At 42.1% G+C, this 24,390-nt stretch overlaps 1 protein-coding gene across 1 annotated transcript in view; it reads right to left on the reverse strand.

Moving 5' to 3' along the window:
- Window positions 1-19,185: 19,185 nt before the first annotated feature.
- Window positions 19,186-24,390, reverse strand: part of PXDN (peroxidasin) — a 90,356-nt gene continuing 85,151 nt past the window's right edge. The window contains exons 20-23 of the mRNA XM_049784898.1: window positions 23,202-23,337; window positions 22,904-23,036; window positions 21,109-21,222; window positions 19,186-20,439 (exon numbers count right to left, since the gene is read on the reverse strand). Coding sequence (XP_049640855.1) covers window positions 20,320-20,439; window positions 21,109-21,222; window positions 22,904-23,036; window positions 23,202-23,337 — 503 coding nt within the window. The 3' untranslated portion in view covers window positions 19,186-20,319. The remainder of the gene's footprint in view (window positions 20,440-21,108; window positions 21,223-22,903; window positions 23,037-23,201; window positions 23,338-24,390) is intronic.

A 24,390-nucleotide genomic window follows, 5' to 3' on the forward strand; every position in this document is an offset into this window, starting at 1 on the left:
GGTCAAAGCCTCCTCCAGTACCTGCTACTCATCCATCCCACCGTTCAAACTGCCTCACTTCACCAACAATACCAACCTTCTGCTATGCGGTATAAAGCCTCAACAACCATGGCATAACTTTAAAACTAGTGGTAAAAACTTAAACTTTGCCCCTTGGTACCCAATATAATTCCCCCCTATTGAAAATTATAATCAAATTCTTGTCATTAATTCCTCCTTTCAGTTCATAATTGCCCCCAATTTCATGTTTCTTGCCTGTTTCACTGGTTTATCTCCCCCATTGTTTCACATTTGTTTTTTCAGTCCTACAACTACTGTGTTTTCATTGTTTTAAAGCCTAACTTACCTGTCAAACCTGCTCTCACCCTAGCCTTAATCATAGGCCTGGGTGCTACCGCTGTAAGCACAATAATTTATTCATTGGTTCATACTTAAAAATCTGTTACTGCCTTAAATATAACTGTTGTTACAAATGTTTCAAACTTACAATAAGTTTACAATACTTAAAGCACACTATTGTATCCCTAGCAAACATAGTGCAGCTAACCACTGTGGTTTACTTTGGTATTTTTCCTTTTTTTTTTAGGAAGGGGGAATCTGTGTAGCCCTTAAGGAACTATGTTGTACAATGTTCAACACATTGGTGATGGTATGAAAGAATTTCTAAGCCATTTTAATCAAGAACAAAGTTGGTACCAGGGCTGGTTTTTCTCTTCTCCTTGGCTTCACACTATACTGTCCACTGTTTTGGAACCCCTCATTAGCCTCATGCTGCTCCTTTCCCTTAGCCCATGGGCTCTACGCAAACTCACGGACCTTGTTAAAAATCTGGCAGATGATAAGGAAAAAACCTCTGTTCAGGATTCACTGCCAACTAGCCCCACGTGCTTCCTGTGAAAACTTGGCTATAGTCACCAAGCCGCCCCTCCAGCCACTGAGTTTCCAGGAGATTGAGCACATCGCTAACAAACGGAGCTCGCTCCGGTTTTTGTGCTCTCGGCTGTGGAGATACCTATGACGGGATTAGTAGGGTCCCAGTTAGGGCATGGCCCCATAAGGCTACGGCGTATAAATCGGACCTCCGTGCACACCCACCGCGTCCGTAGCCATCATTTTAAATGCGGCTGATGGCCATGTCCGACCTGGTCAAACCCTGCACGCCTAAGACAGGGTCTACCACCCACGCACGACTTTCCTTCTTTTATTAGAAGAGAAAGGGGGAGATGTTGGAGACAGTATCCTGTCAGAGGATCAATTTTTCTGTCTTCTGCCTTTTATGCAGCCTTTCACATGAGGCTGCCCATCTGCTGATTTTGCTGTAAAGCTTTTGAACTAACAGGAAAGGTATTTCACAGCTGAAGGAGATTTTTTCTTTGAAGCCAAAGGGAATGGTAAACACCCCCAATGCTAATTCCAGATCTAGACTACACCCCTTAGCCTCTTTCCGGAGTTAACAGTTACCTTCAAGACCTGCTCCTTCACAGGCTGATGTTAGCCCAGATAAGCGGCTGCAGGTCCCATTTTGGAGACATAAGGTCTCCATCCTCTTTTGAATATTTTACTGCCTTTGTTCTACAACCTTCCCGCCAAAAAGTATGATTGACATGTCCTTTTTCCTGCCCATTTCTCCTCCTCTATATATAGAGATGCTGAGCCAATAAATTTTGCCTCTGACCGGAACTTCGCCTGGGGTCTTCTTTACTAACCTCTCTCAGATTTTTACAGGTGTGGTTGTTCTTTTAACTCAGCAAAATAAGAGTGCGGAAGTCCAAGAGCCTCCCAGCCGTTTCCCCGCTGGCCGGGCCTCTCCGGGGGACTCTAGGACCCCGCAAAACCAAGTTGTAAATTGGGAACCAACAACTATTTACCACATTTCTGCAGGTCATAGTTTAAAATGAAAAAGCCTCCTAATAGTCTGAACAAAATCATATAGTCTCAAACCAAATTATTTAAAAATATACTTATTCTTAATCATTTAATTACTCTCATGTAGAAATTTCAATTATTTGTTCTTAAAAGTCTGGTCTTTTCATAAATTTTGTAATCTTTCATTTTGATTTGGTTCTATTATATATCTTTATTCTAAAGTATTTGCCTAAGTCTTTATTTATGAATCCTTTTAAACAGAAAATATTAGCATAAACAAAATTTTGAAAATGCAAACAATGCAAAATAACCATAATCAAAGTTTCCGTTAACTAGCAAGAGCTATTCAGCTTTATAACATATAACACCCAGAACTGATCAGAACATGTATCTTTAAACATTCTATATTATTTTATATTACCCATGTTTACATATTGAAAATGTTTGGCATTTGTCCTCATGTAACTTCCCACTAGATTTTTTTTCTGTTTGCTTTCTAAATTCATTTTTATTATACTGTGATTTGCAAAGTTGTCATAATAAAGTCGTTTCAGGCATACAATACTCCAAAACCAACTTCACCACTAATGTGAACTCTCCATCAATATTCCTAAGTTCCTTCTCACTTTCCAGCCTGCTCCCTTGGCAGGTCCATAAGGAGTTATTATTTTAAACATTGTTTTTATTTGAGGATGTCACTTTTCATTAATTTTAATGTTCCCAAATCATCCAAATTTCCATGTTACATATCTCTGTTCACAAAGACAGAAAATAATTTTCATATGATAACATAGAAGCATTTGTAGGGCCTCCTATAAATTTATAATTTATAAATAATAATTTATATACTTACTATTTATATTTCCAAAATTTTTTCTTACACATTTATTGAAAGATTAAAACATTTTACAAGTTATTATAAAACAATATTTGTTTTTTGTTTGTTTGTTTGTTTTGGTTTTTTGGTCACAACTGGCATTGCTCAGGCGTTACTCCTGGCTCTATGCTCAGAAATCGCCCTGGCAGGCTCAGGAGACCATATAGGACGCTGGGATACGAACCACCGACCTTCTGCATGCAAGGCAAACACTTTACCTCCATGCTATCTCTCCAGCCCCATAAAACAATATTTAATTGCCCATTTAATCAGTGTGATACAAATATAGAAATAAATTTAAAAAGTTTAAATTGTAAATAAGACTAAGCTTGTTGAAAATCAAGAAGATGTCTTAAATTCATAAATCTATATTAATAAATATGGTGCCTTTGATTTCTAGATATATTACTTAAACTTATTCTGATTTTTTTTGTTTGTTTGTTTTTTGTTTTTGGGTCACACCCAGCAGCGCTCAGGGGTTACTCCTGGCTCTATGCTCAGAAATCGCTCCTGGCAGACTCGGGGGACCATATGGGATGCTGGGATTCGAACCACCATCCTCCTGCATACAAGGCAAATGCCTTATTGTTGTGCTATCTCTCCAGCCTCTGATTATTTTTGTTTTATCTTGTTTCTGTCTTTTTTGTTTTTGGATGATACTTGGAAAAGCTCAGAGGTTTTCCTGTTTATGCATCAGGACCATATGGGCTACCAGGGATCAAATCCAAGTTAGTCATGTGCAAGATAAATGTCCGAATCACTCTATCACTCTAGGCCTTATTGTGAATTACTTAAGAATATTACTTGGGGCCGAGAGATAGCATAGAGGTAAGGCGTTTACCTTGCATGCAGAAAGATGGTGGTTCGAATCCCGGCATCCCACATGGTCCCCTAAACCTGCCAGGAGCAATTTCTGAACATAGATCCATAGAGCCGTGAGCGCTGCTGGGTGTGACCCAAAAATCAAAGGAAATAAAAAAATAATATTACTTAAAAATATTTTCTCCAGAAGTCAGAGAAATCAAAGTCAATTTTAAATATAAACATTATGGATATTTTAGTTTAACTTAAATTTTTTATAACAATCTATTTTATCTTAATCCTTTTATAGTTTTCCTTTTGGGGGCATAGTTTTTGAGTCACACCCAGTGGTGTCAAGGGTTATTCCTGGTTCTGCTCTCAGAAATCACTCTGGCAGGCTTGGAGACCATATGGGATGCTGGGAATAGAACTTGGGTCCCTCCCAGGTCAGCAGCATGCAAGGTAAACACCCTACTTCTGTGCTATCACTCGCCCCCCCTTTCTATTTTTAGCATATCACACACTTGTCTTGGGTTAAGGTTCTTCTTGCCCTGTACATCGCTAAATCCAGGTTGATCCCTGGTGCCACATAGTTTTAACCCAGTCTCTGAGCATCACCACTTGTGGCCCAAAAACAGACTGAAAAAAAAAAGACCATTTTCTTTATGACCTCTTTTCACATAAATACATTTTTTTGGGGGGGAGCACACCCAGTGACACTCAGGGGATACTCCTGGCTATGAGCTCAGAAATCACTCCTGGCTTGAGAGACCATGTGGGACATGGGGAGATTGAACCACGGTCTGTCCTAGGCTAGCGTGGGCAAGGCAGACACCTTACCACTTGTGCCACTGCTCCAGCCCCCATAAATAAACTTTTTTTTAAAACTTATTAAGTCCTTTCAACTTTGATTGATCTTTTGTAAATATTATTACATTTTTCGTTTGTCTATGATCCTGTCCTTTCTCTGACTTAGCACCCGCCCCCCCCCCAAATAAGCCTTTTCATTTCATTTTTTCTTTAAATAAGCAGAGCCACACTTAACTGCACAAAGATCACTCCTGGCAGTTCTCAGGAGACCATATGGGGTACTAGGGATCAAACATGGACCAGCTGTGTGCAAGGTAAGTGCCTTGCCAACTGGACTATCTCCCCACTCCTATCCTTTGTATTTTTTAAATTTCCCTCTCACATTTGTTATGAATACACATTTTATCTTATTCTCCTCTGACTCTTTCATTCACAATGCATCAAGAAAGATTTTCTAGCAGTTTGAATTTTTCATTACTCCATTCTTATTTTTTTCCTTTCAGTTCTAGTTGGGCTTTCATGATCAAATTCTCACATTCAAGGTTAGTGAGACTTTATTTTGCCCAGCTGCAGTATAAGTAATAAGAACATTATTTATAATTAATTTGTTCCTTGTTTTTAGAGGTTTTGCTATGACTATTATATACACAATTCTGATTGCCAAAACAGTCTTACAAATACTCTGTACTTTCTTTAAAAGAAATGTTAGGAAAAAACCTAATGTACAAGAAAGGAGTTTAGTTTGAAGGCAAGATGCACATTTTTTAGTCTTATCTCTTTTTCTTAACCATTTTAGAAACACTCAAGTTTGTATAGAGATGAAACTATTCTAACTAAATATTTTCATTTTCATACATTTCTCTTCTCACAATAATTCTTATTTTGTTCTCCTGGTGCTCAATTTTTTAAATTTATATCCAATTTGACTTTGTAAAGCCTTTAGAGTTTTTTTAATCCTTAGCAACTCAACTTTCTAATTCAAAACTAAGTGATGTGAACTGTAGTGCAACACAGTTTCCAGCTCTCCCTGGTGTTGAGGAGGGAGTCAGATTTCTAAACAGCTAGCAGGAAGACTTGCTAGCAAAGGTGGTGACACAGTTGACAAGGACAAGGGACTACATGCAGGAGGATGGAAGGGATTCAAGCTTTCATGGGATTTTCTGTTCTTCTCATTGTTTCCTTCCTATCAACAAATTTGTTGAATTTTTTTCCCTTTGGTTTTGTGTCACACCTGGCAGCACTCAGGGGTTACTCCTGGCTCTATGCTCAGAATTTGCTCCTGGCAGGCTTGGGGGACCATACGGGATGCCAGAATTCGAACCACAGTTCTTTGGCATACAAGGCAAATGCCTTACCTCTATGCTATCTCTCCAGCCCCTTGTTGAATTGTTTTTATAAAAAGTTTCTAATACAGTCTAGTCATTTAGAGACCAGTGAGGCTCATCTATCTTTAAATTCTAGTGTATACATAGGTCAAGCAATGTTACAATAAAAAAATAACATTTTCTTTTTACTAAACTATTAAAGTAGATCACGCTATAGATGGTATTAAAGCTGGATTCTCCACAGTGAAACAAAACTAAGACCCCAAATCAAATTCTGAGCATGAATAGAACAAGATAAAATTCTAAACAGTTAGGACCTGAATTCTGAATAAAGAGGGATGTCATTTTGTAAAAGCCATATGGCAGGCTTCTTTGGGTTCTGAGCAGGGAGAAACACCATTTTGTAAGGATCACATGGTTGGGTTACATGCTGGGGCTTCAGAAGCCTATTTCCATAGACTCCGCCTCAGTCTACCTGGTAGCCTATCAGGGAAGGACAAGGGAGTAGTAGGAAGATAACCCTAGACAAGAGCCAATTATTTTAAGGATCATCAGAAAATTGGAATCTCCCTATATCCCTTCCCTATATAATCCTCATCATGACCTTGGGTGGGGCTCATCTCCTTCAGGGGATGGCCCCTGGCTGGCCAGGCTGGGGAGTTTGGTTGGCAGAAGGATTAAAGTGTTAAAAACTTTATTCCAGTTGTGTGGTCTCGTCCTTCTACTCTGGAACCCTACAAAACACAAGCACGAAATGAACAAAGCCAAATTCAAAATAACTGATCTCCTACAAAAGCAGATCCTCCCAAGGAGGAGACTAGTAGAGGAGAGATCACAATAATTTGTAAATTTGCCTGGGAGTGCCACAAGACATATGAATTCAGGATCTAAATAACAAAAAGCCCAAGTGGAGAAAACAAAAGCATTTGGTCATGCACGCTGAAGAATGATCTATGCTTAGACTCTGCCAACTCTTGCCAAAATAAACTTTTTTTCCTCCATAAACAGTTTGCTTAGATCAGCTGGTGGTATAGAGGAAAGGGAAGGAGAGTCTGAGAAGAAAACAGATCCCTCGGTAGTTGCTAGGGTCCCAACATCACCCCCAATAGGGTGGTGACCATGCTTGCTCACTTATATTCCCCTGTGGAAAGAGGCAAATCACCAATGTGATGTCCCAAAGATTCTGGCTTTCTTTTCTCCAGCAAACTTGGCTCAGGAAGCCTATGTGGGTTGCTTATGATCCTTGAAAAGAAGAAAGAAGGCTAGGTCAGCCTGAGTTCCATGGCTGGCTCCTGTTAGAAACTTAAGAAAGCCACAGATAGGCTTCTTGTTCTCAGAAATCCTCCCTTCTCTCAGATTAGTGTAGTACTTTCTTTACGCAGGGCAGTTTGGGAAAGGAAGTTGGCAAAAAAAATGTTGGAAGTGTGAGAATGGAGTCTGATAAGTTTCAGGAATCTTTCAGATTCAATTTTTCCATTCCACCCTCTTTCATCCATAACTGTCCCTGGTTCAATATCAGACACTCAGAGCATGAGAACATCTTTTAAACTCAAGAGGCAGAATCAGAGTCCAGGAAGAATGTGAAGATAAGAAACACATTTGTCAAGAACAAGATGAAGTTTCTAGTGCTTGCTCCCTGACATTGCCAGTGGGAAATGGCAAGTCACTACTGTGATGTCCTCAGCGGGACAGGTGAACTCGCAGTGGAGCCTGGAGTGCAGGGAAGGAAACCATCATGCTGCTCCTGGCCTAAGACACAACAAATATCTAATATGGAAGTCACCTGCAATCCCAAATGGAGCCAAAATCTTGGCAGGGAGGGTGAGACTATGACAGAAAATGCAAGCAGACTAGATCACAACAGGGCTCCCTGCAGAGCAATAAAATGTGGGTGAACTTTTGAGATCAACTCAGGTATTTACCCATCCAGCAGAAGTTTCCTACACAAAATACAATTAGAGAAAGTCTAACCTAAAGCAACATCTAACCCCCTCTTCCCATTTCCACTCCAGTCTGGTAGAAGACAACCAAAATAAGGACTGCTTTAGATTAACAATTAGAAATCATCCATCCCATCCTAGGTTTCTTCCTTTCAGCTCAAACACATTGCCTGTGCCCAGGATTTGGGTAATCTTTGAAGGTGAAACTCAGGACTGAGTTTTCTAAAACTCTTCTATTCTCTATCTTCTGGAACCACAGTTCTTATTTGGGTACAGGGCTATAACCCATGTCCCAGAACACATTCTTTGCAATAGATTTTTTGTACCCCTGGATTAAATAAAGAGAACTTGAGTAGAAGTTCTCTGTATAACCAGAGAGTAAAAGAGTGAATCCTATGAGCCCACAGTCATAGGGGCTCTGTGTTCTGCCTGTGTAGAATTGAAGGAAGATTCAGAGACTTTGGAAATCCTCAAGGAGAGAATAAATCAAGATTATTTTTGGACCAGGATTTATCACATATGTATGAATCTCTGGGTCCTATATCTGGATATTCTGAGGATGTTTATCAAAAAAAAATTCATACCAAGAAATATCTAAAAAAAAGTTGTTAGTCTTCTGCCTTATCTAGTAGTGAATGTGGGAGTCTATCCACCACATTCAATGCTGTGTCCTCTACTTTTCCAGAGACAAACCAATGAGGACTGACTGAGAAGTTCAGAAGGATCCTGCACAAACCTTGATATCAAATACATGTTGCCTGAAGAATTTGGCTTTGTCTATGAGAACAATTATAAGTCTTAAAAAATGTGTTTTCCTTCTGGATGGTTTCCAAACATCAATTTTTATGTCCCATCTTATAAAAAATGGCAAGGTCATTAGTCTATTATTGGCTTTATAAGTTTTTGATAAAAGAAAAATATTCCTGGAATTTAACAAGCATACAAAGACCTCAATTATTTTTAAATGCTCTTGAAGGATTTGTAAGCAAGAAAAAATGTTGAGTCATCTACTTCTCCATTAAGTATGACATTGATTGAAATGCAATCTGAGCTTTCGCAGAAAGCACTGTGTGGTTTGAAAATAGGGGATTTAAAGAGCATCTCTCTGGGACCTATCTTGAGCATGAAGGGTGTATGTACCGGAGAAGCAAGGAGGGTAGTTCAGAAAAAATGGAGGGAGGGGGTCAGAAACTCAGCCCCAATATGTGTCACCCAAACCTACTGAATTCCTTAAACTGAAGAAGCTGAAGAAAACATAGACATTTGGGGGGAAAAAAAGAGGAATCTTTATTCTTGAAGACAAAAGAACTCATAACAGAATCTCAAACAACAGGTCTTGCTGTGTCCCTGGTCCCCAGTTCACCACACTCACTGCTTCTCTATTCTTGTCTATGGTCCTCCTCGACCACACCTAGAGTCTAACACTATCATTTACTCTTTTGTGTTCAAGCCACATAAAACTCATGGAATAAGTGTATGTGCTATTACACTGTTAATTAGTATCTGCCATTTTTATTTATAGACCCAGACAAGTGCCATAAGAAAAGCAAATAAAAGCTTTTCTACTTCTATAGGTAGATGGAAAGAGAGAAGGAAAAGGGTGAAGGAAAGGAGGAAAGAATAAAGGAAGGAAGGCAGGTAGAAAAGAAGGAAGAATGGAAAAAGGGAGAAATTAAGGAGAAAGAAAGGAAGAAGGAAAGAAGGAAGGAAGGAATGACAGGACAGGATGAATGGAAGTGTTCCTGCCATTGAGAACTTCCGAGTATAAAGAAGTCAGCTAAGATTGAGTTCACATAGCTCTGTAATCTTGGGTAAACCAGGTTGTATTCGTTGGGGCAGGATATCTAGCCTTCCATGCTCCTGACCCTCAAGTACCTCAGGCTGGGTGGTCTAACTTCCTGAGAGAAGGATGTCTGGGAGAAAAGTAAAGCATGGCAGAAAAGCAAATTAAAGAGTAAAGCTCAGCCTGGGATAATGGTGAGAGTTTGCTGTAGGGATGTGGTTTGAAGCCTGGGGTAGAAACCAAGTTTCTTTACTGTTAGGGGATCAAAAGTCTTCCACACTTCCAATATGTTTTTGGGAAGAAGATGAGGACTGGGCACCTATATCCTTTGACAAACTTCTCTCACCCATTTCCTTCAGACTATCACCACAGAAGTAGAAGCAGAATCTGCTCACCATTGCTGTGCCTTTCCAGAATGTGCTCTCACTTGACTTTCTATCTTCCCGGCACCCTCCATATTCTCCTAGCTGTCAAAGATCATGTCTGAAGTTATGGGAGTGAGAAACTGGCTGGCTGAGGCTCACCCAGGCACAAAAACAGATATGCATAAAATTAATTGGCTTTCACCTTGGCAACATTATTTACTGGCCACTGAGGAGCCCAGCTCTTGTTGGCTCTCAATGCTAGTAAGCTTTTAGGCATTCTTAGAGGTACTGACAGTTATGTACCCCAGAATTGGTGGGCCTCTGGGAATGAATGGTTCCCTATATGACAGCCATGAAAGGACTGATTCTCACCTCCATCCCTGATTCCTCGTCAGGCTATACCCACTGGAATGTGCGCTTTCCACACCTGGAGAACTTCCATCTTTAGCTCCAGATTTCTCTCCTCTGAGTCGAGAAACACAAATAAAGTTTTCCATGCCAGGCTCCCACCCAGGCTGAATATTTCTCTGCATTGCTTTGGTGTGACCTTTTGGGAGCGTATTCCTACCCAGCTGGGTCTAATATTCTCAGTCCATCAGCATCATCAGCATCCCAGAATACCTCCTTTCCTCTATATACACACACACACACAGACACACAACACACACAGACACACACACAGACACACAGACACACACACACTGAAAGGTAGAGCTTAACCTAAAATAACCTTTGCTTTACCTAATACTTTTGTCTCACTTTCTTTCTGCCTATATAAACTTTGTTTTGTATGCTTCTTGAACTCGCCTTTTGTTCCATGCAAGGCTATGGTGACAATCAGGGAAGAAGCTGTCGTTCTCATCTAGGGAGCAGAATGTCATTACTGCCATGACATGTGACATATTTCTGATGAGTTTTCCAGGGAATGGGGGACTTGTGGCAGAAAGATTTCTGACTTTCAAGAAAATTCCTTCTCTGGGTTCCTACATGGTCTGATGCTTCCCTCCTCTCAATTAGTCACAGACACCCAGACTTTCCACTCACCTGCCTTCTCCTCATTCTCCATGGTCTTGCAGATGCCAATTAGTCTAAACCTAGTTTCTAAAGATACTATGACTGGTCCACAGCCAGTCTATTCTTAACCATATATTGTCAATATCTACTTTAGTTCATATCCAGCCAATATCTAGTCTATGTAATTTAATTGTAGTCTGTATCTATATTGTGATTTTTGTTGCCTTGCCTTCTTTTTATATAGCTTTATAATTAGTCTAATTAGTCTTTATACAGCTTCTAATTAATATAGTCTATATTTAGGTTATATCTAGTACACATACACTTTCTCTACTTTCACACACCATATATTATAGATGTGTGTTTGTGTGTATTTTATATTAAACTTTCCTTTATATAGTAACCAGTCTCTATCTAGCTTCTATATTGTCTGCACATTTCTAGTCTAGCAGAGAGCCTGGGTGCTGGAAGACACTCAATCAAGAAAATTTCAATAAAGAGTAGAGAGAGGGAGATGTGGCACAGATGAAAGGTATTCCTTCTTGCAATATCCACATTATCCCTATCATGTGGTGGCTACTTATATTGCTAGTGAGCAAGTGTGCTGATCCAAGCCTGCTTTATTTCTGCTCAAGACAAGGGGACTTTTTCGTCTTAGAGTTCATTGAAAAAGAGAACTCTTTATGCACCTAGATATAAGTGGAAGATATGCTAAGTGGGGTAAGCCGAGAGAATGACAAACAGGATAATCTCAATTTACCTGTGGCAAGTTGAATAATTGGATGCGGGAATGTAGTGTAAGAAAGGGGGATAAACTGATCACCCTGAGGCCATGATATAAGGAGAAGAAGGACACAGAATGAAAGAAAGTGAGGGGGAAGTAAGAAGATGAGAAAGTAATGAGAATAGGGATCCAGGACCTTGGGTACAACTGTGATGTGCAGGAATAGTATAGCTATATATCTAAACCACAGAGACAACATCACCAAAAATATAAGGTCCAAACTATTATAACCAAACCTTAAAATGTACTGGTCAAGGTGGCAGACTACAGGACAGAGAGGGAATTGAGAAACTGGTAAAGGGAAACTGATATAGTGATGGATTTTATGCTAGAACAAGATATGTATAAAATTCAGCTATCAGTAACGTTGTTAATCATAGTTCTCTAATAAAATAAAAACATTTTTGAAAGAGATAATTTTTATGTTGTTATGTTATATTATATATTATTTATGTTACATTATATTGATTATATTATAGCATATATCATATCATAAAAGTTGGCCTCCCCAACCAGTCTCACACAGCAGAACAATGTGAATCCAAAAGGGGTGTAACATTGTCCTCTCTTTGCAGCAGAGGTACCTAGGATGCCTGAAAGTGGAGAAACGGGGGGCCAGGAGTTGGCGCTAAAGGTAAGGTGTCTGCCTTGCAAGCGCTAGCCAAGGAAGGACCGCGGTTCTATCCCCCGGCGTCCCATATGGTCCCCCCAAGCCAGCGGCAATTTCTGAGCACTTAGCCAGGAGTAACCCCTGAGCATCAAATGGGTGTGGCCTGAAAAAACAAAAAAACAAAACAAAAAAACAAAAAAAAGAAAGTGGAGAACAGGAGGAGCATCATTGCTCTGGACAGTTCCCTGGTAATTCAGAGCTATATACTGTTATCTCACTAACATTATCTTATTTCTCTCAAGAATATTCTTTCTAAGTCATCTATGGTGCCAAAAGATTATGTGATATAAGGCCAAACAGCAGTTAATTAGCAGGGTTAGTGCTCACTCAAACTTCATGTCTGATACCTTTATGGGAAATATTTAAGGTTTTGTTATAATAAACTTATAAAAATTTTCATCTCTGAAATATGATGGAACAAAAAAGGAGAAGCAGAACCGGTGATGATCTTCAAACATGTAGCAAATGGTGGAAATGGTGATAAGGAGTTGACAATGTCACTGGTGACCTGGAGACATTCTGTGCACAAGCAATCAAGGGCTCTGTCATCACCTATTGGAGTCTGGTCGCCTAGGTGGGGAGCAGTGGAAGGACAAGAACCCAGGTACCAAGGATGTGGAGAGAGACACACAAAAACAGGAAAGGCGTGTGTTGGGAGGTCCGAGGAACTCAGTCTGATGGGAAGGAGGCTGGTTGAAAGAACAGCAGGAATCTGGAAAGCAGCCCTTGAAACAGGTACTCCATCTTTAAACACTCTCCTGGCCTCTGGGGTCCTATGCCATTAGCTGTAGGCCTCCACCTTGACTCTGAATCCTTTGGGCCTTTATCATGGTCTTTATAACACGGACAGAGTTCAGTATCTTCCTTTCTTGTCTTCATGAAACATAAATCACTATGCATTGTTTATTTAGAATTAATTATAAAATGCAGGGAATGATCTTTATCCAAACCTCTCCAGGAGATAAGCAATGTACCAAAAGTCACAAAAAGAGAATGAGACTCATATGGCATGATTGTTTTGAGCCTGGATCTAAGCATACCCTGGAGAGAACAACTCATGTTATCTGTGCAGCCAATTCATGAGGCTAGTGGGATAATCATCTTTTCTTACAAATGAACAAAGCCCCTATCATGGGTCAGGTATAGAAGATCAACAAAGGAAATATTGGTAATAACATACACAAGATTTCAGCTGAGCACAAGCAAGGCAATAGTTAGAAATTTAGATGCCCAAATGAGATGTTGGTCTTTGCTTTATGAGGTACATTCAATGAACAGTACAGTTTTGTCAGTACCTTGAGCATAATATGAAATGAATCAAAGTTTTGATTAAGTGTAGGTTTTAGTTTCTTTCCATTTGGCGGATGACTAAGAACCTATCTCAAGATCAAAGTAGATTTAGGTACTGAGTTCTAAAATACTGGTTTAAGAACCCAGAAGAGGAGATACCTAGACCACTCTTACAGGACACACAAGTTGCCAGTGTCTCACTGCCTTCTCACTTCCCATTGTTCTGAAGCATAATGATAAGAAAAGATGGCAATCACTCTCTAGATTCAGCTGCAGGAATCTGCAAGGAACACAAACAGGAATGTTTCCAGGAACTTCCTGTGAGAACAGCTGCAGAGTTAAGTCACTCAGCAGAGAGACGTTGTGTCTCCTGATTTGTTTGCTTCATAAGGACAAAACAACAGGGAGGCCAGTGGGCTAGGAAGGATGTGAATAATTTAAAAAGCTTGGAACAATGAGGCCAAGATGTTATTTCATGGAAGTTTTTCATCAAGGACTAATCACTAGTCAAGAGAGATTTGTCTTAAAATCTATTCCAAACAACATTCCTCATGAAATGTAAGACTATAGGCAGGTTAGAAAAACAAAACCAACCAGGATATTAAAATCACTGGAGATATGTTCCTTTGCTTCCCCTAAAGGTGGCCTGTAATGGGAACCCATACCATGGTATCATCATTCCTTGGGTGCCATCACCATGAAAGGGGATAGTGGGCCTTGTTTTCATGGCTCTGGTTGGCATCCCAGCATGGCAAAAATGAAGCCCTTCTGGAAATGAGGCTTCTTGGCAGCAATTGAGCAGCTATCCAGAATTCTAATGGAAAAAAAATGTTTCTTGACATCAGTTGGCTCCAACAGGGGCACTTTTTTGACGTCAAGAAGAACTGTTCTGGAAAGATGGGGTGACATGTTGGCATCTTCCCTGTCTTAAAACCTAGTCTCTCAACAAAGATCCAGGGAATGAGTTGTTTTTAACAAATCCCAAAATACAAAAGCAGAGATCCCTGGGATGTCTGGGATCTTCTAAATTCTTTCTTGGGGGCAACATAGATACTTATCAGTGCTCATGGCTTACATCTGGCTCTGTGGTCAGGAATTACTCCTGATGGCGCTTGAAGGGTATATATAGGTTGCCAGGGATGAAATCCCAGAAGGCCCTGTGCAAGACAAGTACCTTAGCTTCTATACTATCTCAGGCCTGTTCAAACCTTCCAAATTCTAATGTTACCCTACTGTTAATACCTCAAGATTGTTGGTTTGAGAACATGCCCCATAAATACAATGAAAGTGAAAATCACACTTGGAAGCCTTAACCCAAAAAGGAGATTCTAAGAGCTTGATGCAGTGTCTGCCACTGTGCTCTAAGAAAAAGCCGGTATCCCACAGCTGGAAGAAGGGGATGAGAATTTTAGAGGAAAATATGTGTGTTCCTTCCCACTTTGTGCCGGGCCAGAAGACATATCTAATATCAAGATTCTGTTCCCCAGACTAGTTATTCATATTGGGAAAGCACAGTATAATCATGGCACCTCTGGGCCACTTTAGAGATGCCTCATAAATCCATGCAAGCTCTTTGTTGCATTAAATAATTAACGATGGGGCTGGATGGCGGTGGATTTCTCTCCGTGCCATTCCAGTCCACGTGGCTCTGCAACCTCCATGCAGTAGGCGAGTCCCAGGCCCAGGTGAAATCACTCACTCACAGTCAGGCGTCAGGAAGCATCATCTTTATTCAAGCCCTAGCCACCACGTGTGTGTGGCCTATTCATAACCTTTCAAGCACAGCAATATTTTGCTAGCCCTGCATCTTATTTCCTGTTAGCCATCTTCCCTTTGGGCTCCATGCTGGTCAAAGACCAGAACACAGAAACCCAGAAGCCAGAGCGCACAGCAGCACAGAAAGGGCCAAGAGCCAAAAGGGCAAAAAGCCAAAAGGGCCGAATTTCCTTGGTCCCAGCCTTATCTAACATTTCCCAGACCCCTCCCAGGAATGGGAGGGTCTAGCAGGTAAGGTTACACCTACTATCCGGTTTCCAAGACCCCTCCCAGAAATGGGTGGGTTTCAGGGTTTCAAATAGGTACACCCACAGCTCTTGAGGGCTGTGTTACAAAGACCACCCCCCTACTCCTCATTGTAGCTGATTTTGTCTTACTCAATCTTCCCCTCTCCCACTGTCAAGATTCTGCATTTTGTGACTTCATTGGTGGATAACACAAAAGTAGACAAAGCTGGGGTTTTTCAAACAGATTCTACATTAACTATTTTTGGTATTTGTTTTCTGAGTCACATCTGGTGACTTACTCTTGGTTCTGTGCTCAGGAATCACTCCTGGGCAGTGTTTGGGGATCATATAAGGTTATAAGGGGCTGGAACTAGGTCAACCAACCACATGCAAAGCGAGTTTAAAGCCCTGTCATATCTTTCCAACTCAAAAAATGTAATATTTTGTCTATTTTAAATGCATTTGGAGAACTCAATATTATTTTTTTTAGCTTTATTTGGAGAGCTCAATTTTTAACAAGAATGGTCTCGAAGATCATGTGACAATTGTTTTATGCTATTTGGCATACAATTTTGCCCACAAGAGACAGGTGTAAATTTTTTTTCTTAAGGACAAGGTATGTTGAATATATTGCCCCTATATTTTATTAAATTTTTGGAGGCTGTACCTAGTGGTGCTGAAGGGACCATGCGGAATGAGAGACAGAACCTAGGGCTTCCACATTCATGCAAAAAAATTGTGTTCTCGTTTATTGTGTTGGCTCCTCAGCCCTGTCCACCTTCTATAAAGTGAAACAAGTGATTAATTATTGCCTTGGTTTTGTTGTTGTTTCTGTTTTATTTTTTCAAGGAGAGATTGGTTTCAAGCAGTGCTCAGGTGGCCTTGGGATCACTCCAAGTCATACTTGGCCAATTAAGCTGATAAATTGGTTCAATGCTTAGGCCCGAGGGTATTAAGCTGCTCAGGTCTGGCAGTGCTGAGGGCCACCAGGGTAATAGTGATGTTGCTTGGGCATGTTCAGGACTATCCTGAATGGTGCTCTGGGGACTATTTCAGGGCCAAGAATCAAGATCAAGGCCTGGTATATGCAAAGCATGAACTGTAGCCCTTGGCGTTATCTCCCTGCTCCTCATAATTGCCAGTTTTATATTTCCCATTCCATTAAAACAAGTATATGGCACCGATTCCCTGTGCTTGATCTGACAGTTTCTGAATGAAGGATTGAACGTGTCCATTAAATGAGGATTATGAACCCAAATTTCTGTACCTGTGGATCACTGGGTTCATCCCAAGAAAACTGGGGAGGAGCCAGCAGTGCACAGGTAAGGTCTTAGCACAGGCAAGATCTGTACAAGGAGAGAGAGAGAGGAGAGAGAGAGAGAGAGAGAGAGAGAGAGAGAGAGAGAGAGAGAGAGAGAGAGAGAAAGAGAGAAAGAGAGAGAAAGAAAGAGAGAGAGAGAGAGAGAGAGAGAGAGAGAGAGAGAGAGAGAGAGAGAGAGAGAGAGAGAGAGAGAGAGAGAGAGAGAGAGAGAGATGACTTTTGGTTAGCAGGGCAAGTTTCCCTCAGGTCTAGAGCCTAGTGTGAGCGCTCTGTGGGCTGACCTGAGTTTTACCCCAGGACTTTGGCTAATAACCCTTCAGGTCTCCCCATGCACCTGCAAGGCAAGCTTCAACTGAAGTAGAACAGTTGTATTTACCTGCCACCAAATGCATATTATCCTTGCCACACATAGAAAAGGCAACTTCGAGTCACTTTAAAATTTGGAAGATCTAAAAGCACCTCCCTTGCAAAATAATCTCACTGCTGTATGGGTGGGGATTGGAGAATTTACCAAAAGCCTCTGAGAATTTAGTATGTTTTGAAAGCAGCTCAACCATTTCACTACAGAATTTGAAACAAGGAGGTGCTTAAATAACTCCAGACTCAATTTTCCCCAGGTAGCTGAATTTTCTTCTTAGGTTAAGATGAACAGTAATATTTATGCCCAGGCTCTGGAAACACAGTGTCAAATTCTGCCTGAAAAGCGTCATTGAACCAGGGAGATGGTTCAAAGGGCCAGAGCACATGCATTGCATACATGAGGCCAGTGTCCAGTCCCTAACACTTCATGATCACCCAGCATAACTGGGAGCATCTTTGAAATGCATCACTAATAACCCTGGAATCCCAACAGAGGTGTGGTTCAAATAACAACAAAATACAAGATACCATATTGGTCCCCATAGCCCGTTTTTTTCTTGCCACAATCATGAAAGCCCATTTGTGTAGGTTGTTGAGACAGCAGGGTCTTCAGCAGTGTGGCAGGCAGCTCTGCAGTTTCCCTCTGGCAAACATGGATTGGCCACACAACATGTTCCAGGAGGCCTGAGACAGCTGCTAGTTCTTCTTGGGAGCTCAACTCCCACCTGCTCAAAATTCCAACATAGTGAGCTCTGGCACTTGTAAAAACACCAGTGTAGTTTGGTAGATACAGTCTATTTGAATTAGCTTCCCCATTCTTTTAGCCTTTCCTCATATTTTCAGGTACTTAGTTAGTCTCAAAGCCCCAGGGCTCTTCTCTCCTTGGAGTTGCTCTTTCCCCTGCAAAGGGAACAGGGCATACCTTCCAGGGTTGGGTGGTTGGTTGGTTGGTTGGTTGGTTGGTTGGTTGGTTGACACAGGAGAGAAAAAAAAACCTTTAGAAACCATTCTCCATTTGAAAAGGTGAACCATTTATTTCACTTGAAAAGCAACATTATATAGTGCAAACCTTTCTTTGGTAATGTACTGGTTACAATGAACAGCAAAGAGGCATTTGGCTGTCAGCCAGTTAGAAAAGTAAATAAATATGTACACTTGATTCATCTCACAGCAGTCCCTACCAGTGGCTTCGAGGAAGCTGTGTTCAGGGGCTGCCCATAGTCAGACGCCAGACTTTTCCAAGGAAAAAAGGAATTTTCACTGCCCATCAGACACACACCCCTTTCATTTAGAGGACCTGTGACACTTGCCCAAGACACTTGTTTCTCTGGTGTAGGCCACATCCACAAGGAAACCACACACCAACCTCAAAGCACTTATGAGTTTCCCATTAATCCCTACAGAATATGGGGCCTTCTATACCTGAGCTTTGCTTTCCCAGTTATCCATTTCCTAATTTACAGAAACCTCTTCCAAAACCTGGTAACTAAATTTGGCTTGATATGGCAAAAAAATGTTCACCCCATGAGCCCTCTGTCATTTGTTTAGGAAAATGAAGGTGAAAAATCAAGCCAGTCATGCTTAAACAAACTATAAATATTCCCAGAGATGGGACATGAACTCTAGCCTGTAGATTTAAATTCCCAATCTATGAGCCCTGCACTTCTCTGCTCAGGGACAGTCATGCTTGAGTTAACAGCAGGCTGAGAAACATTCATTTCTTACCAGACTCTACCAACATACACTCCTGCCCTCAAAAATCAATGATAGATGGGCACAACATAAACCATGAAATTTTGACACAAGCTTCCTCTGTACCGAACCTGCCTGTGTTCATCTCTCCATCTACCCATATGGGACTGAAGGTAGGAGGAACAGGTCTCAATTACTTGTACCCCACACGATGGCAGGCACATGGTAGGTACTCTAAAAGTGTTTGTTGCCCTGAACTTGTATATTCAGGGAAACATGTCTCATAATAAAGACCCCTTTCTACTTAGTACAAAAAATGGGAGGCTGTGGGTTAATTGCAAAAGAGAGAGCTTGAGGTATGAGAGTTGCTTTACACTGAAATCCTAGAACTTTTTTGCATAGTGGAAATGGCTTTTTTTTTTTTGCCATACCTAATACCTAAATCATGGGCAAGACTTCATCAAAGAGCATGCATTAAAAACTACATATGAGGTATAGGGCTATTTTGTTTTTCCTTTAACACATTCATACAACCTGAAATTAGAAAGTTTGCATTTGCATTCCCCCCGAAGATTCACTATGATTCTTCTCAGTTGCTCTGGCTGGAAGCAAAGCCTGGGACGGGGGACAGGAAGAGAAGAGTTGACTGTGGACAAGGTAGGCAATGTGAATAGTGGTTCAGTAGAAGAAAAAAATGGAGAGTTTTCACATTTGGTCCCCAGCTAGGCAGGTACGTATGCAGGATCTACATGACAACAAACCAGCATCTAAGTGTGGCTTAATGACCTCTATCATCCTGGGTGCATGGAACTGAGAAGCTGTGGGGGTGTTCACATGCCTTCCCATGGATGCTTGCTCTATGGCTGATTACACAGAGCCAGAAGGGGATCAATGTCATGGAGAGGGATGTACACCTCAGCTTACTGCTGAGATCATGACACCCAAGGTCAGAAGAGATGCAGCTCCTTTGCTCAACACTGACTTCTAGAAATGTGGCATGCCTTCGGCAGGAGGCTCTACTCAGAACCCATTCCCAAGGGGGACCTGCCTGCAAGCTCCTGCTCATCAGAACCCAGCCAAACTCCTAGTGGAGAGGAAATGTGACTGTGTGAAATCAATTTAGGAGCCTAAATGATGCAACTGTGCAATTTAATAGTAGCACCAATTTTTCACTAGAAAAATTAAATAAGACCTGAGAAATTAACATGACGTTAGGACACGTGTCTGTCTTCCCGCTTGTGGATCTGCTCTGTCATGGTCTCCTCTTGTCTGAGCCTCCTGTACTATGTTCCAAAACAGTTCTGGCCACTATGGGCCAGGTAATGTCCAGCTTCTGATGGTTCCTGCATTGCAGCCCCCGTACCGGCCATCTGATCTGAGATGACATAGTGGAGACGCTCTGAGGAACTCTGCTGGGCCTAAGGTTTCTCTTCTGGACTGGACTTCAAACAGACTGGACAACACGCTCCTTCCAGCTTCACAGGCTCTGCACAGTCAGCCGACGGGCAAGCTTCCACGAAGCAGGTAATGTGCCCATCCTGGAGGAGAAAGTCATCAGACCCATGGAGCCAGACCACAATGCCTCCCAGTCACACCCCCGGCAGCCTTCCTACTCTCTTTGGTGGGTTGTGTAATAAAGAAGTGATTCTTCTGTATGATTCACAATTACAGACACCCGGAGCTCTTCTGGAGGCTACTGTCCTGCCTTCCACCACAACCTTTTCCAGACATCTTGTTTTCCACTTTGGGAACCCAGGACCAAGAGGGTTCACAACTCTTTCCCTCACATCTGAGACCATGAAGATGCTGTGCATGGAGGTGGAAGGACAGATTCAATAATCTGCAGGGGCTGCAGTTGCTTCTGTTCTGCTTAAATCTTCTCAAACTAGTCAATCAGGAGGGACCGCCAGCATCTTCCTCCTATTCCAGGGTAGGATAAGCCAACTCTCTTCACTACATAGATGAAACTTCCACCCTCTATCCTATCTGAGGGTTCTGCCCAGATCAAGCTGGAGCCAGACCACCACCCAGTGAGATGCTTCCAACCACTTTCTCAGAGTTTCATTTCGTATGGGTGCAAACACCACATGATTAATAACACATCAGTATACAGTTTTCTTGGGTAGAGGGACTAGCTCTGCAGATGAGTAGAAGCTCTGGGGCTCAGGGACCTCCACCAGTTTCTTGGGAGCCAGAACCTCACTCACGTGGCATTCACAAGCAGTACAGGGGTCTTTCTTCCATGTGGCGCCATCAGTATGCGGCTCGCCATCCAAATCGGTGCACTCAGAGGTGCTGAGCCGAGATTCAAGTTTCTTTATCTGCAGCCAAGTAAAAAACATACCATGTCACTTCGGAGGAGGAGCTGGGCTCTCTGGCATTACATCTATTTCTCCTGAAGGGATGCCTTTCAAAGAACAGAGTTGGACTATGTCCAATAACTTCTCTGGACTCACATTCACTCATTAAAAGAATAGAAACATTGAGCACAAACTCCAAATCAGGCTTAGGTTTGAGCCTTGCATTCTCCTTCAGTGGCAGAAGGGCAGGCCCTACAAGTACTCTGATTAAATAAGAAAATAATGGCCATCAAAACTTCATAGCCGTCTGATGGTGCACCCTAAACCTACCAACAAAAAAAAAAAGCTCAGTTATGTGACTTCACCTTTCAAGCCACCAGATTTGTTCCAGGCCATGTGACACCTGAGTATTGTGTAATAGCCCAGTAGGATCACAGGAAATCTGCTGAGAAAGTAACAGAAATCTAAAATCTACCAAGTTCAGTGAGCCTATACAGTAACACAGATGGTTCCACTAGCACTCACCATAGTCCAGTAAATCCTTAGACACCGACTTTAGTAACACCATGGAAAGAAGAACAATGGTCTAAATTTTGATCATTCTATTTGCCTTTGTGTTGTAACAGAATATGTGAAGTAAATTTGTTTGTGCCTGCATGAAGGCAGGCCATAGTGATGAATGGAAAATTGGGGACACTGGTGAAGGGAAGGTCACACTGATGGTGGGATTGATGTTTTAACATTTAATGCTACAAATGACTGTATTATGAACAATTTGGTAATCCAAGGTGTTTCTGATTAAAATTAGAAACAAACAAAAAAGAAGAAAGCCAGGCCCAGAGAGATAGCACAGCGGCATTTGCCTTGCAAGCAGCCAATCCAGGACCAAAGGTGGTTGGTTCGAATCCCATATGTCCCATATGGTCCCCCGTGCCTGTCAGGAGCTATTTCTGAGCAGAAGAAAGCCTTGAAAACAAAGGCATTCTCCACAGTTCTGTGACCCACACTGATATGGTGACCAGTAATTAAAGTTTCAGGGACCAGTGAGATTGTACAGGGGTGAGGGCACATTTGGCTGACGCTGCTTCAAAATCCTAGTGTATAGGTTTTCTGAACACTACCAGCTGACCCTTGTTGGTCCCTAGAACTGGCACTGCTACAAAGCATCACAGTCCTGTTGTCCCACTGGTCAAACTCTAGTGGCTGGTTTCCACATTCCATAGAGGTTAGACCTCAAAGTGACCTTCCAGTGCCCTCCTGGAAACAGAGTTTATTAGGAATTCAAGAGGCAGCTGCAAAACAATCTGACCTTGAGGTTGCAGTTCTCCATTTTCCTAAATCTAAGTCCACTTGTACTCTAGGATCTCATGGACACTTGCCAACATCTTCTGGGGACAGCTGGGACCAGTGTCCTCAGCAAGAGTTAGCAGCTTCCACACCAATGTTGAGTGTCCCCTGTTGTTAGAAAATCTAATAGCAGCTAAGGTGGATTAGTCAAATTTTGTGACAAGCCAAAGAGCAAAACAGACCCCTCTCATGGGTCTGGCTCTGTGCATTGTGGCAGAATAGTGGCAGGATTTATAACTTCCACCTCGAGAGAAGTGAAGCTGCCCATGAGAGTGGGATTAGGACATGGGTTTAGGAAATGCTCTTGGGGTCCCAAACTTCCACTGAGATTCACAGGGGCTCCAATAGTTCTTACCTGTTTCCTGAGGTCTGTGATGGTCTTCTGCATTTCCAGAACAAATTCCTTGATGTCATTTGTCCCTGGCACTTTGGGGTGTTCATAGGAAGCGTATGTGGTGTTGCTAAGATACTTGCTGAGTTTCTCAGCACTGTGGGAGGAGAAAAAGGAAAAGGCAAATGTAACTCATAGCAGCTTCCTCTGCAGGTGGCAGCTATGTCATGGATAGGCACTTACAGCTGCTCAGGGCTGTGCTTTCTCAAGGGGATGAAGACAGTCATGCTTCCCAGCAAGTGCCCTGGAGACCCAGCCTTACCCTATGGCAGCTGCACTCATCGTTGCCTCAGGCTCTGCTTGTTTGCTGGGCATATCCTCCTGGAAGCTGAATTCAAGGGACCGCCTACCTCGGAAGTGATAGGAGAAGGCATTGAACTGTCCCCTGGTCCTGCAGTCTGTGGGCAAGAAAAAAGAGCAGTTAGAAAAATTAAGCCCAGCTTGGAATAATCTCAGCATCTCTGTGAGTTATCTGAGACACCAAATGCCAGGCTGTGGCTCTAAGGGCCACTTAGTCTTTCCAGTCAGCCGTCATGGTTCCCAGGCCAGGCCTTACACATTCCCCAACCTTACCCTAAGCCATGAGCTCAACAGACCTCTGGAGCCTTCCTTCATGGTTCACTCTGCACACATCGCCCAATTTTAAAAGCCTGCACAGGGGTCCTGCCACCACTGGGGTCCTTTGCCCACTTGTTTACACCTGGAATATCAGTCTCTCCAGTTGGGGCATCTTATAACGCACAGTGATCCCTGCATCAACAGGCCCTCATAAGGAGTGGGGTGCCCCTTGATACTTGGATCTACTGTGCCTTTTCATCCCACGCCAGAGGAGATCAACCCCATACTGCACTCCTACCTCACTGCCCAGGATGAGGCTGTCTGGGAAAGGCCCATGTCCAGTCCCTCAAAGATTGGGAGTCTCAAGGGAAAAATCCCACAAGAAGAGAAAAGTCACCAAGAATAAACAGAAGCCAGCAGCTGTGCTCACCCTCCACCCCTGTGAAGATCTACAGTCACTTTCTGTCCAGATTTCTAATGACCATCTGGACTATGCAGCAGTGACTGTTCTTACCAGTCAAGACCAAATGCCTACCTCTACACACAGGACAACATCCACACACAATTCCTTTACTTCCACAGCTGACTCTAACTTTTAATTCAAACCTGGGTGTTTCTGATAGGTTCTGTCCACCCAACAACAGGAGAAGTTTCTCTAACAGTTTGGGGATGCCTCTCACCTAAGAGCATCCAGCTCTGAGCACAGCTTTCTCCCTCCTCAGACCTCTCCTAGTAATAGGTCTGCCAACCAAAATCCAAACAGTTCAGACATCATCAGAAGGGGAGTATTATCTTGGCAATCCACAGAGTTGTGCTAGCTTAGGGCAGCTGCTTTGTACAATTGTTCACATGGTGTTGGGTCACATCTACACAGCATCCTGGTTTGCAGCAGG

This window comes from Suncus etruscus, chromosome 12 (genome assembly GCF_024139225.1).
Source record: "Suncus etruscus isolate mSunEtr1 chromosome 12, mSunEtr1.pri.cur, whole genome shotgun sequence".
Lineage (NCBI taxonomy): Eukaryota > Metazoa > Chordata > Mammalia > Eulipotyphla > Soricidae > Suncus > Suncus etruscus.